Source organism: Neopelma chrysocephalum, unplaced genomic scaffold (genome assembly GCF_003984885.1).
Source record: "Neopelma chrysocephalum unplaced genomic scaffold, ASM398488v2 Primary Assembly neopelma1_26, whole genome shotgun sequence".
Lineage (NCBI taxonomy): Eukaryota > Metazoa > Chordata > Aves > Passeriformes > Pipridae > Neopelma > Neopelma chrysocephalum.
Window position 1 is genome coordinate 15,354,938 of NW_020897695.1, and position 19,532 is coordinate 15,374,469.

Sequence of the window (19,532 nt, forward strand, 5' to 3'; positions counted from 1 at the left end):
TTTATAGGCATATTAGATTTGGGCTCTGCCAGAAGGACTTCAAGGTGCCTGGGTGAGCCTGTTGTGGTACCATCACCTCATTCTCCTGCAGGTCAGCAGCTCATGAGAGCCTCTGCCCACCCGGGACCTTTGGAAGCTGATGTTGCCCCCAGTTCATTGTGTCAGAGCATAGGAAGCAGACATTAATGTTAGGATTCCTGCTGCATTGGATCTGGGACCCCCACAATACACAAGTACACAGTAAAATTGTTGGTGTGCACAGAGCTCCTGGATATCCTAACATCGTTGATACTCTAGCTGTGCACACGTATAGAACAGACAGCCTCATGCAATCTGTGCTAGGCTTTTCCAGCTCTCCTCTGTCATAGGGACCTTCTCCAGTCCCTTATAACAGTGTCTAGCATAGTCCACACACAGCTCTCCACCCTCCTTCTGCAGTGTTTGTGAGCCTGGCCTGCCACATCCTACAGGGCAGCAACTCCCCCTCCCCCTAATCCCAACCCAAATAAATACTTCCCCAGCAAATGTTCCAGCCATCCATCTGCTTTCCAGCCACATGCTGTTACAGGCCCAGGGTTTGGGCCACGGGCACACAGGGCCAGCTGGGGTGTGACATGCCACACACACACTCTCACACATGGCACATGCACGTACGTGCAGAGCTGGATCCACAGCGCAGCGGTTCAATTCCAGCTCGCTGCAGAGGGGTGGGATGCCCACAGCATGAGGGCTAGAGGTGTTGCCTGCTTACTTACTACTTTTAGGGCCAGAGGGGTGCAGCAGCTCTTTGGTGCTGATAGTCTTACAACAAGGGAGCATTATGCTCTTGCTGGCACCTGTGCCACTTTATACAAATTCCTTTCCCAGTGGGTCCCTGCTCACCCTGCTTTGCTGCTGTCACCTTTCTGTTTGTTGCAGATGCAATAACTGTAGATCTGTGACAAAGAGGTTGGAGAAATGGGGCCTCACGCCAAATGTAACTAATATGTGCATCAACTGCACAACATTTGAGACTTCTGGTGGTTATTATTTTCTTGTCTGATTTTTTTTGTCCAAGGTCTCTGTGTCCCACATTTAAACCTCAGTGGGCTGAGAGATACCATTGCCATCTGTCTTTATTTTTCTATCCCCCCTGTTTGGACACCGCAGTGTGGAGACTACTGGGAATGTGTAACACAGGCTGCCAATTTCATTAGCTTTTCCCTCTACAAACATCCATATTATTCATTGCCCCACTCTTTGCACAAGGTGAAATACTCGCATTTTAACAACACTTTGGCTAAGAGCTGTGTCTCTGGTATGCTCAGCACACTGCTCTCTTCTGAAGGCAAGACACAGGATAAGGCCAAGAAGGTTCCATTGTTGCAGTTTAAAGCTGTCCTTGAGGAAATTTCTATTTGTCAAGCTCTAGGTTTGAAGTCAAGCCCATCAGATGCTCTGCACCCTCTGTAACCTCTGTAGGTACATCAGGGCCAGGGCAGCTACACATAGTGACTGGACACTGAAATCTCTGTCCACTGTACATCCCAATGGGAAGCTGTAGAATCTTTCCTTGCTGGAGCCACAGGGGTCACTAAAGCCTGATAGCCTCTTTTGATGTTGTGAATGTTTTGGAAGTAAACAGACAAAAAACAGTAGAGAGAATTTGAGCAGACAAAAGTGTCTCTGCCAGGTAATGGATGCTGGAATAAAAAGACAGCAGAATTTCAAGAAAGTAATAAATACTGTTCTGGAAGGTTTTGGAATATACCAAATGGGTGAGGCAAGGTCAAAACAGTTTAAACTTCTGGAAAATTTCTTTTTATTTCAGGCAAGAGTAGAAAGCAGTGTTAGAGACATGGTAAGCGAAAGACATGGCAACCTGCAGAATGAAGAATAAAACAAAGGAAAAAGAGGAGCTTTAGCAAAGGCAGTGACACAGCAAAATTGAAATATGTGCACAAAAGAGCCTAGGCCAAACCTGGGAGAAGACACCTTGAAAATATCCATGGCAGGAGCCATGGACTTCAGCAAAGGTGCCTTTTTTTTTTTTTTGAAACATGGGTGGGGTGGGGCAGGGAGGAGAGGGGGCTTTATCACCCTGGTGGTGGATATAATGATACCTCCATAAGCTTCTCAGTAAACAGATCCCCAGAACAGTCTCGTCAGAAAGTAGTAAGAGGCCTGCGACTGGTTTTCCCACTAAGTCAGGGAGTGATGGCATTGCTTTTGAGGATTTGTGTGTCCTTCCACTGACAGAAGTGTGGTGCTGAGGACAAATTTGGCATTTCTGGGCAAGGGTGCAGAGAGAGCATGAGCAGCAGACGGCAAAGATTTCATGGGAGGTTATTTCCGTGTGCTGCCTGGATGTGGCTAGGGCAATGGTGATGTCAGGAAAGGACCTAAAAGGTGGCCCCTGCGGTACCACTTCTGCCCTGGCTGAGGGCATCCAGGTGCTGCAGTGTCAGGGAAGGTCCTGCCTGGCCTTTGGACATCCTCATCTGAAGAACAACACCTGACAAGCGAAATTTCAACCCATGAACTGCCTGTTAAGAGGAATTGTAGGATACCAAGCCTTGCCATTTTACTGGCCAAGTTTGAATAGCTCCAACTTCATTATACAACGTGCAGGTGAGAGTTTTCAATAGCTTTAGAAGGAAACTCAGTTCAGTGTGTGGCATTTATTAAAACGAGTGTTTTGAAAGTCTCCATGTAAACCAGATTTATTTTTTCAACATACAAGAAAAGTTGAAAATTGATCACGGTGAAAATAATGTTGCACTAGCAACAGCACTCAGACCTTCTTCAAAACCAAAACTGCGGTATGGATGTCCTGTGCATTTGCCTGGTTGCAAGGTGTTTTCCGCCCTTCCATACCTGGAGGAAGGGAAGCATCCAACTAGTGACCTCTTGGTGTCCCCGTGACATTATCCATTCTGGGTAATGTCAGAACTATTAGTTTTGAAAGCTTCAGTTCATTCTCCTGCAGAACTTATGATATGAGTAAAGCCAGAAAGACAAAACATCTCATCAGGAAAGCACAGCAAAGACTGCAGGTAGTGTGCAGCAGAGGCAGGGTAAAATGGACCTAGACAGGGGACTATGTTGTGATTCTTCAGAAATGATAAATCAGTCACGCTCTCCCTCCTGACAGGAGTTGACACACTGGATAAGACAGATATACACGCTTTTAAACTCTTCTCCCCCCTCTCCTGTTGTTATTATTAATTTCCTCTGCTAAGTTATAAATGATTACATCAGACATGCCATGGGTCACTTTATGACTGGCTACAAAAGAAGGAAATGAAAGACAAGGTCCGAATGGGGACTGGCAGGTGCTTGTGACAAATACAGGTATGGTAACAACCAGCATTTTCAGCAGAAAATTAAGAAAAACAATAGACCAAAAGCAAAGAAAAATGCCATCATGGAGAAGCACAAAGCAATGAGACACAAATGTCCAAGCAGTTAGCAGTACTGTAAAGAAGTCAAATTTATGCTACCATAAAAGTTCATTTAGTTTACACCTTACCCATTGCAGACATCATTCCCAATTGTAGCATAGATAACTATGGCTGGATTGTCCAACAGCTGGTTTCTGGCCAAGCTAAAAGATAAATATGCATCTATATTAATGTAGAAATACACTCTCAGTGTCTGAATCACACACCGTGCTTGTGTGAGATCACATTTGGAAGTAGCCTGGTTGAATACGGCCAGTGTTGAAATGACTGTGCTCCTATGTTTGGGAGAGGGTTTTCTTTTTTTGGGTGGTTGGTTTTTCATTTCACTATAGTTTTATCTTTGTTTGTGAAGCCTAGCCATGAAAAAAAATAGTTTTATATTTTAGTAAAGTGTCTTAAACACATCTTTTTTCATCTCTCTTTTGCTCCTAGTGGACTTGTCTTTTTCACTGCTTTTCCTGCAGGCTTTCCATTTTCTTTGTATTAATCAGAGGCCAAATCAAGTAGTTTCATTGTGGGGCAAAGACATGAACCAAAATGGGTTTTTTTTAAATTAGAGATGGGAGAGGAAGACAATGTTTGGCTGACAACTAAGTCTATGTGCAGAATTGAACTCAAGATCAAATCAGGACGTGGTTTGAAGCTCAGTGCTAGAGGGCAAGGATTCTTGACTACTCTTTTTCCGGAGGAGAGAACAAAAAAACCCTTGGCATGTGAACTAAAGTAAACTAAACCTGACTGACCCATAGCCCACCTAAATTCATCTGAAAAAGAGAGTTGCTGCCTCTCACTATCCAGTATATACACAGTTATATCCTTATGGAGAGAACAGTGGACCTACCTATATCTGTCTACATTGCTACACACAGTTAAGGGGACACAAAGCATAGATGTATGGAAAGGTTTAGTCTCTTCCCTAAGATCATTGGGAATGCCCCACTGGTTTTACTGAGCCAAGTTCAAGGCCCTGGAGATGGTGACATCCACACTTTAAAACAGTTTTTCTTCTTTTGATTAATGTTTATAACAGAGAAGAAACAGCCAGCACTTCAGAGCACAGGGGTCAAGGGAAGCTGTGCTTCTTAGAACATTATTGTGGATAATATATTCCTTACAGTGCCTGTGCTTTTTAGAGCACTTGTGGATAGTATATTTCTTACAGGGCTTTGCTTGTTTCTTTCAGAGAAGCAGAACTCTATCAATGCTTCTGTACCCTGAGTTAGCACTTGAATCCCATTAAACACTCACCTTTTTATTAAATAGAGGAGGTTTCCAGAAGAACCACCTGATCACACACAGTGGGAATAAGAGAATTAGTACAACATTGTTATAGGGACAAAAAAAAACCAAAAAAACCAACCAAAACCCAAAATGCAAAACCCAGGTTAATTGCATATTTCCAAGAATGTAGAAGCACTAAAAATAAAAATGGAACAAGAAATCATCTCTGTAATACTTCTAGGTGCTGGCATTAAGAAGTAAAGCTAAATCCAGGGACTTGCTGCCTCTTACCTGAGTCCCACACTTCTGGCTGCATTAAATCAAATACTTTTAAGTGCAGGGTTGTTTTGATCTGGCTTTTAATCCAGATCTGGCAGCTTCTTCCCATCTGTTGAACATAGTAGTCTCTTGTAAACCAGCCAACCTGACTTGTCAACAGTTGTTCTACTTTTAACTTTCCCTATAAATTGCAAAGGGAACTGTTCTCACTCTTCTGAGAGTATGCGTCTCACAGCTATACCACATTGGGACTGATTCAGGTCCTAAACATAGACACCAAATGCCATTTTTGACATCCCAGACTATCCAAGACACCTGCAGCAGGGCTGGAGATACATCACAGGATGCATGAGAGGTTGTGCACTTCTGGAAAGGCAGCTGAAGATGGGAAAGATACCGTAAAGCACCTTAAATAGCTGTAGACACCAACATTTGGGTTTCTGCATTGCTCTCTCCACAAGTGTCAGACTTACAAAAAGTAGTATTAGACCAGCTGCACTCCTCCCAAGAAGCCGTGCATTTCAATGGATTGGATGCAAATCTCTCCTACTTGAGGAAAAGAGCTGGCTACACTAAGCATCTGTGAGCATCTGTAATCTTTCATTTATATTTTGAACGAGAAAGGCATTCCCATTTAGTAAAGTTTTTATGCATTAAACTTACTATCAGGTCTTTAAAGGCTGTGCATATACACCCCCAGCACACAAATCAAACTCCATCACGTGCAGTATAAGAGTGTTAGCAAACAAGGAGCCAAAAAAGACTAGGCTTTGTTCAAGATGAGACTAAGGCTGTGATTGCAAGAAGCTCACTGCACAGCAGTGCAGAGAAACATACACTTCAGAGAAGCGGGCCCTACAGGTAGTACTTGCTTTTATTTTGTAGTATTATCACTCTCTCCTCTTTTCTCACTCGTTCTCCTCTGGTATTACACTCCCTCTATTCTCAGCTCAGCTCTTCCCTGGTCTTTTCTTTTTTCTGCATTGTGCTTCTGAAGCTTGCTTTGAGCAGCAAATCCTGTCCTCCCCGCAGCTCTTGGGAGGAAGCTTGTGGACAGAACATCATTAAATCCCTGCTGGATTGGTATGGGGGAAAGATCTAAGAGATAAACCCCTAAGGTAGCAATAATACACTTTGCATTTTAATAGTGGTGCCTTTGTTATTATCACTCACAGTGATGCCAACCATATATATCAAGGAATCCTTTATGTTTTAAATAATCCAGTTCTTCCAAGCTAAAAATTAATATATCTGTCTGCTGCTTCTTCCCTGAGGGTTGCTGATTCAAAAATCCAGCCCGTCTGTTGAGAAGTTCTTTTCAGCAGGATAAGAGCCCCACAAAATCCTTAGAAAATATGGCTCAGAACATAACTACCAGCAGTTTATTTTTTTCTGTTTAATAGCCCTTCTTTCAGCTAGAGTTGAATACCCCCTCTTAAAGCCATTCTGTCACATGGCTCCCTGGACTGAGGCTGCAGTTCTAGCACAAATAAACTAGTGGGACCTCTAGAAATTAAAAGTGTATTTACAAAAAAACCCCAATAAGCTGGTTTTGGATATATATTAACTCCACAAGCATAGGTAGTTATAAGCAGCTCTGTGGAAAGCACTAACGCAGTTACAAATCAAAACATCAAGAAAATGAAAGGGTTTTTAGAAAACAGTTTTCATGGGTAAATTGGGTCTTCAAGGAAGCTTTTGTGATATAGGATGCAATCTGTGACAAAAACATTCAAGATACAAAAAGAGATGAGGCAGAACAGTTACTCTTGCGCTTTTGAATGTCCTGGAAGCTCTCCCTGTATCTCTCCTGCCTTCGTTTTTGTTTCTTTCCAAATATTTTCACACCAGTGGGATTTTTTAGTTTTGGTTGAGGAATCAAGGTTGGGTTGCCTTCTGCTTGCGAGCAACTCTGAATTTCATAAACCTTGGAATACTTGAGCTGCACTTCTATATTTTCTTGCACTTAAACCTTGCATGGCTGACAAGGAGCAGCACTAAAGTGCACTAAAAGAGCCTGGGTCTGAATTTAACCAAAAGTGCTGTGTGGACAAAAAGGCTTATTGACTTCTAATCTTTTGCTCCCTTATGTTGTAAAAGCAATGGAAAATAAAATGGTGCAAAGAAAAAAGTATCTGGTTTTCCCCAAATGAACTTCAGGTGGACTAGAATTTCCAGGACAGATGAAGAAAAAAAAAAAAGAGTTATTATTCCTTAGCTGGTTTTGAAGCCAATGTGAGACAACTGGTGGTTGATGGCTCAGTGACCCATAGCACATGTTAAAAAGGACTAACTTTTCTGGCCAAAGGCAAGAATCCCAAAGAGACAGATGAAACTAAAAATGGCAAAGGAACATAAAATACCCATACTTTGAAATAGCCTACATTATCCAAGTATCTCATGCAAAACATGGATGACAATTGCAAGATTGTGCTGTAATTATTTAGAAAATCTGAGGGTACTCCCTTTTCCTGTGTTTATCTGACCAATTTCACTGTCAGGATGTTTCTACCAAAACAAGGGATCTTCAACAAGTGCTGGAGAACATTTAGAAGAATTTTCTGACTCCACACCTGAGCATTCATGCCAAGCCCTCACATCTGGAGATCCCACTCACCCAGTCAAAAACCAGAAATGGCACATGGCTTATCAACCTGTGTGAAGCTGCTGGAAGGAAACACAACAAAACTGTATCGAAAATAGTGAACCAATAAATTTATCTGCAGAACACTGTTCAGCAAGTCACTCTGACAGAAAACATTGATTAGGACACTAAGGTGCTGGTTGTGCAACCACAAGCTGTACTTCCACAGTAGCAGCAGAATAGAACAGATTTGTTACGAATTAGTAACTTACATTTCATATCCCACGCATTTTGTGGGATGCCTGGTGAGCAAAACTGGTCACCCAAAATGAATGTCAGCAATTCTGATATGAGTATATTCACAGGCCATGGGTAACATACTGAGCTGAGGGGCACCCTCCCTGGTCCTGTACCTCAGCCAGATGCAGAGGAGGGAAGGGTCCACCATCTCTAGAGGATAATGGGATTTCTTAAGAAAGGGAAGGCAGAACTCCCGCTATCACAGAGGCTGGGGAAGCATTTCTCCAGAGTGAAGATGCATGTCCTGAGAAGGTCAGTGGGGAAAGTCCCTCCATGCTGAGGTCTGACACAGTGCCATCCCTGGACTCTAGCTCTTGGCTGCACATCTTCCCCACCAGATCATCCTCTCTAGTGACTCATCCTCCCATTGCATACATGTGGGGCTGTGAAGCATCATTTTCAGAGGAAGGTTTAGTTGTCCCAGGTGAGGTTAGGTCAGGCTAGTGGCCAACTTTTTGCTTTATTGTCACTGAGAGTGGCTATTTAAATCCTCCCATTCAAGGAAACTATTAAGCCAAATGAGGCAATAAAAGTGAACCTTTACAGTGTAGTGTCAGTGTGATGATTTAGAGAAGACACCGAGGGGAGACATCCTGAGATTTTTCTCTCACTTGTAATTTTTTTTCCCTTCTTTAAATTCCCTTCTCAATTTTCTTCAGAGTCTTTTGCCCTGTCACAGGTTCACCTCTTTTTATATCCTGCAGGTGTCTGTAGTGTAAGTGGAAAGGAGATATGTGGAGAAAAAAATGAACGATGCACACAGTGAGAGAGAGATTATTTAAAAAAAAAATCTACAAGGGAATTGGGAAAAGGAGGTGCAGGAACTACCACCCCCATTAATGTAAAGAGAACAGAACAAGGTAATTAGGCTATCATGTACTCAGATGAACTGGATAGAAATGAGAAGAACCACTCACACCTAGTCATCCATGACCATCTAGTTTGGCCCTTTTTTTTAATTCTCTCAGAAAGCACACCTGGGGGACTGCAAGAGCCATCAACTTTAGTGCCCTTCCTCTTACAGTCAGAAACACCTGATTGATGACACCGAACACATTGTAAAATGCTTTCACAGAAGACTCAAATCTTCAGGAGCACCAAGTGTGCCACAGGAAGTAGGAAGGCATATGAGAGGCATTGCCAGTGCCATTGGTGCTGGCACCAGAAGGCAATTTTTAAGGTGAAAGTGCCCACCTGAGCCTGGAAGTGATTCTTGCATCATGCTACCTGTCTGTGCAACCTCTTCTGTCTGGTAAGATCAGGGAATCATCAGAGCTGGAAGCAACCTCTGGAGATCATCCAGTTCAAGCCTCCTGCCAAGGCAGGGTCACCTAAAGCAGGTTACACAGGAACTTGTCCAGGTCGGTTTTGAATGTCTCCAGAAAGGGAGACTCCATGACCTCCCTGGGCAACCTTTTGCAGCGCTCTGCCACCTTCAATGCAAAGAAATTCTTCCTCATGTTGAGGTGGGACTTCATGTGTTTTAGTTTATGGCTATTACTCCTTGTCCTGTCACTGGGCACCACCGAAAAGAGTCCGGCACCATCCTCTTCACACTTGCCTTTGAGATATTTATTTGTGTCTGTTTGTCGAAGGTAGGGGCTGAGGCAGACCCTTTCTGATCCTAAATCTTGCAGAAAAATTCCAAACATTTAACAAGTTTCTAAGTAGCCCTAGGGGCAGCAGTGCTCCTCACTTGCAGCCAACATGAATCATCTGTTGGAGAGGAAGAGCATCCCATAAAGCCAAATTATCTACCTGAGGAGAATAAATTTTCCCAAGCTTCTGCAGCCAGTTTTCTGAAGCATGAAAATTAATTAAATACGATGGAAACACTAAGGGATAATCACAGCATAATCAAGTGTCTTTTAAACCTGCTGTTGGGAACATCATCTAATCCAAGACACAAAAGCTAACATCATAAACCTCAGTTTCTAAGGAGGATTACCGTCACGTCTTCACACAACCTCTTTGACAAATTTAATTCAACTCTGTCTTGAAACAACTCAGGGTTTCTTGTTTGCCCTTATTCCTCTGTTTGGAGGGTTATTCTAGGTTTTTGCTCCTTGTTAGTAACCTTTTTTTAAAAAAATTTCCTCTCCAAACAGAGGTAGGATTAATGAAAAGCCATGTTCTTGTACCAGAACTATCCTTCAGTTTAAACCATTCTTCCCACTCTGTGGTGTTTATACCTCAACGGGATTCAAAACCATAACACCATTCAATTTTTGCTTTGCTGAAATGCCAGTGTGTCTTCAGAAGTCTCCATTGCCCTAATTCTCTCTAAAGCCCTTTTCTGTATCTATACCCACCCAAGTCAGTCCTCCCTAGACAAAAGAGGCTCAAATTCTGAGTTCTTATCAGTGGACTTATAATGAGGAAGGACTGTCTCTCTGTCTCTATAGAGAAAATGCCGTGCATGATGCATCTTGCAACCTCCTTAGTCTCTTTCCAGTTGATCCTGTACTCCTGATGGTTTCTTGGAATTTCCCTTTGGACCCCAGTGCCTCTGTTCCTCCACCACCTCTGGCTGATGAGCCACTAGTTTACAGACAAATCTCATCACTAGTTCTGTCATAGATATTTTGTACAATTGCATTTGCTGCAATTCCTGTCACTGCTGTTCCCAAGTTCATCTAAATTATTCCTGTGTAAGGATGTATCCTGCTCTAGGATGGTTAATACTTTGCAGTTTTGCATCGTTTACAGAAGCCATCAAACATGTACCCTGGTCTTTGCTCTAAGGTCACCACTCCAAATGTTAAGCTGCGTTAGCCTCAGGAGAGATGCACAGGGGACGTAGATTCTCTCTCAAACCCACTGCTCTTCCCTGCTGAGGTGTTTCTCTACTCACCTCTTATTTCTTGTAATAATCTTTCTCTTCTTTGCTGCACACTGAGGTACCATGCAAAACACTTTCCTCAGTTCTAGGTAGGTCAGGTCTTCTGCATATTTATATGCATATATATATATATGAAAGTTTTGTCATAGAAAGATGTTATGCCAGCCTCACAAAAATAATTAATTAAAGCATAATAGAGTTATTTCTTGTCTTTGTCCCACCAGTGCTTTATTTGTATCTTTGATTACTTATTTAAAATCTGTTTTAAGAGCACACTGAGATGAGCACCATTGACCTTCCCAGTTTTGCAGGAGGATTTCTGCTTGCTGGCCCCCAAGGGATGTTTTAGGATGTCATGGACACCCTTGCTATGAGACTGATGACTGTTTTATGCCCAGTCTGCCTGCTGGTGTGGCAGCCCTAGGAGTCCCCTGTGCTACTGTGGGGTGCAGTATAGGGCTCTCTCAGCATTCCCTGCAGGAGTATAGAGCAGAGGAGTGCAGGCAAGCGGGGACCATGCCACAGCCTCTGGAGTAGACGGAGAACAGCCCTTTTATTTCTGTCACTACTAGTGACATCTCTCTAAATCCCTCATTTTGGCCATGGTCAAAAAAAGGTCCATAGAGTTACAGTGGGGTACAGTGGTTTTAATCCAGTGGAAATTCTTAGCCTGTTGATAAAAAGGATCAAGCCATACCCCTCCCTTCTCAGAGCCGGAAGAAAAGGTGCTGGGTTAAATAAATTCTGTTCTCTATTTTTTCCATAAGAAATGCATGCAATTAGGAAGGGGTTTCTCTTTGTTTCTGAAAGATGGTCATTAATGCAGCATCAAGTATCAGCACAAGCAATGTTAAAAAAAAAACCCAACAAAAAGTGAAAAAAGTTAACATACCATTTTGGGAAATGTTTTGTAAGTCTCTGTGATTACAGCGATTTCTCTTGCGTAAACGTAGATACAGAGAGTCTGTCCAGCCTCTGAAATAAATTGAGAAAATGCAAACTGCTAAACTCATATGATACTGACGAAAATAAAGCTGATATTAAAAAAGAAATATGTTCTTGTCTCTGAACAACTCAGTACCCCAGTTATGTATATACTTCTATTTCATCATTTCTCTATTTTTGTGGGCATAAATCTTTTTCATCTTGAACAGGGTTGCCTAAAACAAAGCCAAGATATCTTCTCAGAAACTATAAATTGATGAAAAGTTTCTTTGACATTGTTCCCTCCAGGAACAATGCTTTTATCCTGGTCTTTCAGATAATGTATTTAAAAACCTTTTTGTTATACATCATTTATCAAAACAATCCTGTTGATTGTTCACAAATTGACTTTTCAATTGGTTGTTATGGAACAGTAAATAAAAGAGAAGAAATATTGGCAGGGAAATCATTTCCCAACAATATAAATCTTGGACAGATTAATCTGAAAGCAGGTTATGCTTGATTGTGATTAGTTCTCTTCTTTATTTTGCACTGTTGAGAAAAATCAAAAAGCGAGTGAAAAGAATAACAGCCCGAAGGTTGATAAGAAGACCAAGCTCCCAGTCACAAGTACCTGGTCATCTCTATCTGGGCTGCTGATTTTGTGTCTGAACTGAGAAACCAAAGGAATCAGATAAATATCACGGCTTAACAACAACAAACTTGGATGAAGACTAAGATACAGAAGGCAATAATAAGTTTTAAACCAGCAACAAGAAGTAACTACCTGCGTAGAAAAACCTCAGCCAGTCACCATGCAATGGGCCACACAAGAAATGCTCAACCTCTTTGGTTTTCAACACAGTGGGCAGGCAGAGGAAGAGGAGCAAACACACCTTCTCTTTCAGAGGATATTAGTTAAAAAGTGGTATCCCTGTTCGCTTATCAGGGGGTGGGAAAGATGGACACAGACCACACCAGTTTGTATCTCTGCTTGGGCAGTCTTGAAGTAACAGGTATCCTCCCACTGCACAGTGCCAGCCAGTCTCCACCACACTTATTGTGGTGTGGGATTTTGAGCTACTTCTCTTAAAGATACCTTGAAGTCCCAGACAGTTGTTTGATTTTTATTTCTTCCAGAAGTGAAAGAGATTAAAAACTGAACTCTGCACCAAGGCTTGTCACTGACAACTTCGGGGTCAGTTCTAATCTCTGATCATTTGTGAACTTCAGATTCTTTGGAGCCCAGACAAATGCTGTGTATTGAGTGGCTAGACATTGTAACAGATTTTTAAAGGTCAGTTTTGCTATGGCTCCAATAGAGGAGGCTGCATAGATGTTTCCCGTTGGCTTGTCAAGTAGTAAACCGTCTTAAAGCAGACACTGTGTGAATGTAGCTGAGGCAGGGAACCTGGATTTTTTACTGGGAGAAAAAAGGAAGCAAAAAGTGTATGGTGCAACAGATATTTTTCCTGGAAAAGAATATAATTCTGCCAACCTTTTAATTCTGTTGGTAGAGAGCCTCTTTAGGCTTGACTCATGCTTGGTTTGGCATTCAACTCTATTCCTGACCTATCTTACACAAATAAAATAAAAATTGTCTGAAATTCAGGTCCAGCCAGGTACTGTTGGTGATTGTACCGCACAGTTCTGGCAGGATTAAAAGGCCTCTTAATGCTGGCCAGACAGATGATTAATAAAATTATGATTTTTTTTTTAAATTTAACAGTTAAAACTGCAGGCATTTCAAGTGTTGTTTGGACTTTATTTTCCTTCCTTTTTGGCAGAGACTTCTTTTTTTTCCCGTCTATTCCTACATCCTTCCCCATCCACATGAGCCAAGCTAACACAGCAAATTAGGTCACAGACTCTTCCAAATTCTTCTTTTGCTATTTCCCTCTAAATGTGTTAAAAAACAAAGGATGGGGGGAGGAGAGAAAGATTTCCCCCTAAGGGGTTACCATTTATTCCACTGTTTCAGCAGCAGAAAGGAAACCTGAGGAAGAGGGAAAGATTAAAAAAAGAAAAAGGAAATGCTGATTTTTATTAGTTTCAGCAATGCTCCCCTTCTCTCTTCCCCAGAATTTTGTAAAGAACAAAATTTTCTCCTTCTAAATTTCAATTTGACCAGTTCTAAAACCTACCTCGAATTTCAGGAAGACCTGGTTATATACTTAAAATATTTTTTAAAAACCCCAAATCCAGCGTCAATCTTGATTTTAGAAAGAGCAGAAGCAGATCTGAATGGATTTTTTATCTTTCCTTTAAAGCACTGTCTTGTGGGGTTTTTTTTCCTTGCTGTGCTTTGATTGACCTTGAGACTTGCTGTGACTTGGCCACCCTCCCTGCTGGTTGTCTTACCCGATGGTGGAATTCAGAAATCCAGTGATCTCTGAGAACTGGGGCCAATCAAGCTCGTCACTGAAAGCCATTGGAAGATTAGCAAATGATTTCTGAAAGAGAAATTCTTAAATCAACACAGTTTCGTCCTCACAGACAAAAATCCTTTTAGCAAATTTGAACATTTCTTAGCCGGAGCATTAGCCAGACAGCTGCAATTGTAAATACAGCCAGTAGTGGTAATTAAGTATACATATACTTAAAAAGTTGACTCTTGTAAGGCAGACATATCAAGAGATGAAGGAAGGAAAAGCAGAAGAGATATCTGAATTGCAACTTCTGGCACCCTTTAATTCTGGAGAAGTCCAAAACTCCTCCCAATACGTACTGCAGGTGCAGATCACCAAGGCAGCAGTTGTTTGCTTCAGCATCCATCCTGTTCAAAGGTGGGTCAACCTTGGGCACAGGAAGAGATGACAGTGTGATGTCCCCAGAGCATATGGCAGAAGTATAATGTCAAATTCACTCAAAGCTCTCCTGTTCTCTCCAGCAGAATGAGCTGCGAGCATCCGATCCCCTAAAAACCTCTGCCTGGTCCTCACTGCAAATTTTAGAGATGGCACTAAAGCAACAGATTCAGAAATGCTCCTGAGCATGGCAGGGACCAGGGAGAAAAACACATCATGTGACATAACCTTCCTGGGAGATACATACATCCTTTACCCTCCTCTGCTTTTGCTGATATTAGTCCCTAACATTTTTAAAGTGACTGTCTCTGTGAAAGGCTCTCTACAGATGCAAGCCATGTTGCACATTCAAAACACAGCACCCTGTTCCTTTCCACTGTGATTTCTGAATGTCCCAAAAATCATGAAAGGTTAGAAAAACAGCCTTGATAAATTGTGCCACCTCAGAAGGACGAGAACATGGACTAAATTTCCAGCATCTGCTAGTCTGGGGTACACTTGCAAAGACAAAAGTATAAATCCAGTGTGCTCACACAAGAAAAACTGCTGATGAAAAAGCTAATAACCAAAAGAAGGTCAAAACATAATACCAGAGAACTTACAGGCTAGTTTAATCCATATAATTTATTAGCTTCTTTTTCTCTTCAAGTAACTGTGGGGTTTCCTTAAGACCTCACTGCTATAAACAACAAGCAGGTGGGTAATTCTTTATCCAGGAGGGTCAGATGTAACTGAGCAGCCACAGAAGAGCAAATCTTGTGGTCCCCACCAAGTTGTCATTCCTAGAAAATTATCATTTAGGTGAATGGGAGCTATACTTGGGTTGAGTATATATCTGTGGATTTTGAATGTAAGAGGATGGAGGGAGATGCAGGGAAAGAGGAAGAAAGGCGAATAAAGGGGGGTTGTGGGGGAAGAAATCCTGAAGCCAAGCTCTGAGCAGTCTAATGCACAGCAGATGCCAGTTTAAAGCATGTAACAGCAGATTTGACCTACTTACAGTATATCTGCATTAGTTACAAAGGTGAAAATGGGCATGTCTTAATTATCTTTCAGTTTGTTCTCTCTTTCTCTCTCCTTACATATATATGTGTCCTTGGGTGTACCCGTATATACATATATATAAAAATTATTAGTTTTTTTAGGGGTGGAGGGAACCTTCATATCTGCCTTCTTCAAATCTGTTAGTTTTGTGTGCAAACAACCACTTAATCCACGGGCACAGCTATGAGCAGAAGTGGAGGGATACAGTATGGCTTAGCCGTTTGCAATATTTCCCTCCTCATAGTTTTGCATTAAAGATGACAGAAATAGTCACTTAGCACAGAAAAACCCCTGCAGATATGATCTCTTATAAGTCAGAGCATATGAGAGATATATTATATCAGCATATAATATAAAAAGAGGTAAAAATTACTAAATATTTTTAAAACAAATCCTTCTATGACAAATTCTCTCATTATTTCCTGTTGGCACTCTAAAACAATATCTTCATTGGACAATTCGTAATAACTTTTAACTGTTTGGCTTTTTTTTCCCCTGCAAACTTGGTTCAAATATGAATTAGCCAGAACCTAATTGAGTTGCAAATTGGTTTGGAAAGGAACATTTGAGCTCAAAATTATAGTTGCATTTGAAAACTGTATATACATTTAGCATTGACACTTTTCCAACAAAGCACTTAAGGCCAGACTTTTGAAGATATTTCAGTTCCAAAGGGTGGAAATGAGTAGTTAATGGAAATTTCAGAAGAATGCTAGACCTTAAACTCTGCAGCGACATAGTTTGGAAAGCACAGTCTAACAGACTGTGTTTCTCTTAGTCTCAGATGCAAATGTGTCCTACTCTGGAGGTTAAACTATGTTGACCTTTAGCATAAAACTCTTTTGAGCACAGACTTGTCTAAATATCATTCTCTAGACTATTCTGGCTGAGAAACCTACTTCAGCCTACGTATCAGATTTTAGCAGAGAATCAGTAGAAAGTTATTCCAGCCTAGCTTCAAATGCCATATTTTAGCCTTGAATGCTCTAGATGGGTCTCATTTCAATGAATATTCTCATCTCCTAGATGTGTCCTGCCTTGAAATACGGGGCAGACAAAGCCATGGCTGATGCTAAATGCACGAATGCCAAACTGTGCTTAAACAGAAGAAGGTTCAGGGTTGCTATGGCAAGAGATTTTCAAAATCAGAGCACAAAAGGGCACTAGAAACTTCACCCTTATACAAGCCTGTAGAAATATCAGTCCTGGAAATCCTGAAATCTTTGAAACATCCCTTAATGTTGTTCAAGTCCTTGTGATAGTGTTAAGTATCACAGACAACTTTCTTATTCTAAATATACAAATAAGCAAACCTTAAAGCCCTTGAGAAAAGCACAATACATCTTTTTTAAAAGCATGAATAGCATTTCTATTCTGTAAAGCTGCAAGGGGCAGAGGTTTGAAATTAGCAAAACTATAACCTTATTTCCTGCAAAATACGGCACCTTAGTCATCACAGTACTAGCTGGGAGAAACTTGCCTGCATTTCAGTGGATTTAAAGGGAAGCTAGAGAATGTTTTAATAAGAATTTCACAGATCAAACTCCTGTTTTTTCTAGTGGTGCAAAAAAAAAAAAGAAAAAAGTCAGTAGGATAAGGGTTCAGGACATTCTGAATCCACATTTAAAGAAATTATGAATTCTGCTGATGCCCGCTCAGCTGGTGCTAAGGAAAAAAAAATCTAGGAGCCGTTAGTTGGGGTGAGCTAAGAAAGGGTTTAATTAGCCAAGGCAATAGATGTTACACGACGCGCGTGCCCTGGGCTGTGCCCGAGATGTTACATTTATAACAATATCTGGCCAATCCCAAGTGTGTCCACCCTATAACTTTTGGCCTGGTCCACCCCCTGGCCCGCCTCCTGGAATTGGGTCGGGGGGCTTTTTGGGACCCCATCTTCATCATTCTTCATCATCTTCGGGGTACAGAGAGCAGAGTCACCCAGTTCCTTGACTCTGTCCTGCGGTTTAGGCCAAGATATAAGCGTTCTCCAAACAAGACAGGCTTGCTTTGACTAAGAGACTAAACATTTTCTACTGGATATGGGAATAGGGTTGATATGGGGAGTATGGAATGGGATGAGAGGATTAAGGAATGTATAAACTAAGGGGTACTACGGGGAAGAGGGAGAAAGGGGTTTGTTTCTAAAATCTACTTCTATTACCTATAAAACTTATAAGGCTTACAAAATTAGAAAAATAAAAAACATTAGGGGGCTTAAGGCATCATGCTAATAGGAAATAAATACTATGAAACAGTTACTTTAATGAAACCTGATAACCCTTTGAGTTTTTGGGCAAATAGATATTCACTGGACTACAGATAAATGCAGGATTTATTTTTCTCTTTATTCAGCATGAAATAGAGATCCAACAGTTTTAAAATTCCTTTCTAGAAAGGGTATTATTTCCAGCACATTTATAAATATATAGTGCTTTTATCTCAAAATAAAATTGTCTCTAAAATGAGAAATAAAAGTTGTTTCTATTCCAAATCTATAACAGAAAAATGCTGCATTTAGTAGCTATTTGGAAGTCAATTGCAAGCAGATGGACAGAGCAGCAGGAGCACAATATCCATTGCTAGACATACCAGTGTTTTCAATATTAGCTTTCCACAAAAACTATCCACCTCCAAAAATCCTCACCAATATTTCTTCTACTTTACTAAACCTTATAAAGTGCACACCTACTGCATTACACTTCATTTTTAGTGTACAAATTTTCAGGTCAGAGGAATGAACATTCAGCTCAATTCTTATTGAACCTTTTAAAAGAAAAGTCTGGCAAACCCAGAAGCTATTGACAAGCAGAAAGCCAAAATAAAGTTGACTCATCCCCTTCTTACAGTTGTATAATTCTCTTCCTGTAAGGTACCTGTGACTTCCCCTAGTGCTACACAGAGAAGAGTGAGGGAATATTTTTGTTGGTTTTGTTTGTTTGTTTGTTTTAACTGGAGAAATAACATGCCTGAGCAACAGCTTTCAAAGATGGGTCCACCTTATAATGGATATTTTCCACACCAAGTAATGCCTCCATATGCTCTTTGTGAGAACAACACCCTCTGAGAGGTATGATAACCGTATATGTGCCTGGCTCCTAGGTAAAGGCTTTGGAATTATCACTGGAAAACACAGTTCCCCACTCTGAGATAATACATGCTCAAGCTTGGTGACAGACAAAATGGGTACCTATGGCTGTGTCACTGTGGGCAGGCTGGTGCCCAGGTGCTTGCAAGTTTTCCCCCTCAAACCAGTCTCCTTGGTGGATGCAGGAGCATGATTCAGATCTCCACATTTGGTCAGATGAAAGAAAACAGAAAGACCAGGAAGGCACTAGAGGACTTGATATGGGAAAAGTAAATGATGCAACTTGATGCATTCCATGACATGGGGCATATAACTGAAGCATGTCCCTCTGCACTGGATTACACAGGGGGTTATTATCCCATTGCTAGGAGGGCAGTAAATTCCTAATTAGACCAGGAAATCCACAATCAAGTATACAACATCTTCCCAACAATGCTCTTCAATTCAGTGTTGTGGGCATATGAATTCCAAAGTTGTTCAGCCCAAATGCTCATCTCATCACCCCTGTGTTAATCATCCAGCTACCCAAACAGCATCCTGAGCCTGCTTCAGTGAGGAAATTTCTCATTCACATTCTCTTTCTTCCCTTACTCATCAAAACTAGTCCTTTGCACAGTAGAATATGTGCAGCATAATCAGGGAAAACCAGCATTTTGCAGTCTCTTAATGAAATTTTCAGCATCTCTCCTGAAAAATTATTTCTGCACGTAATTAGCTTTAAAACTGGAATTCACAGCCACCACTGATGTGGTGCTGATTAACAGATGGGCCCACAGCATTGTTACCAAGTGTAAATTTCACTCTATGCTTGTATACTTAAACACTTGTATATGTCAACACATAAAAGGATAAATATAAATAAGAAATATGTGAAATGTATGAAGCATATAAAATGGATATGTAAAAATATAGAAAAACATTGAAGTAATAAAATAGTACACTTAATAGTTCTGAGTTAACAGGCACACAACCTTTTCCCTGTACACATGATAAAAAAACATGT

The 19,532-nt window shown here is 41.1% G+C and overlaps 1 protein-coding gene across 1 annotated transcript in view; it reads right to left on the minus strand.

Moving 5' to 3' along the window:
• The window catches only part of AOAH (acyloxyacyl hydrolase), an 83,031-nt gene that overhangs the window by 20,405 nt on the left and 43,094 nt on the right, over positions 1 to 19,532 (minus strand). Inside the window, 4 exon segments of the mRNA XM_027675680.1 lie at positions 3,512 to 3,586; positions 4,692 to 4,728; positions 11,562 to 11,644; positions 13,955 to 14,046. Coding sequence (XP_027531481.1) covers positions 3,512 to 3,586; positions 4,692 to 4,728; positions 11,562 to 11,644; positions 13,955 to 14,046 — 287 coding nt within the window.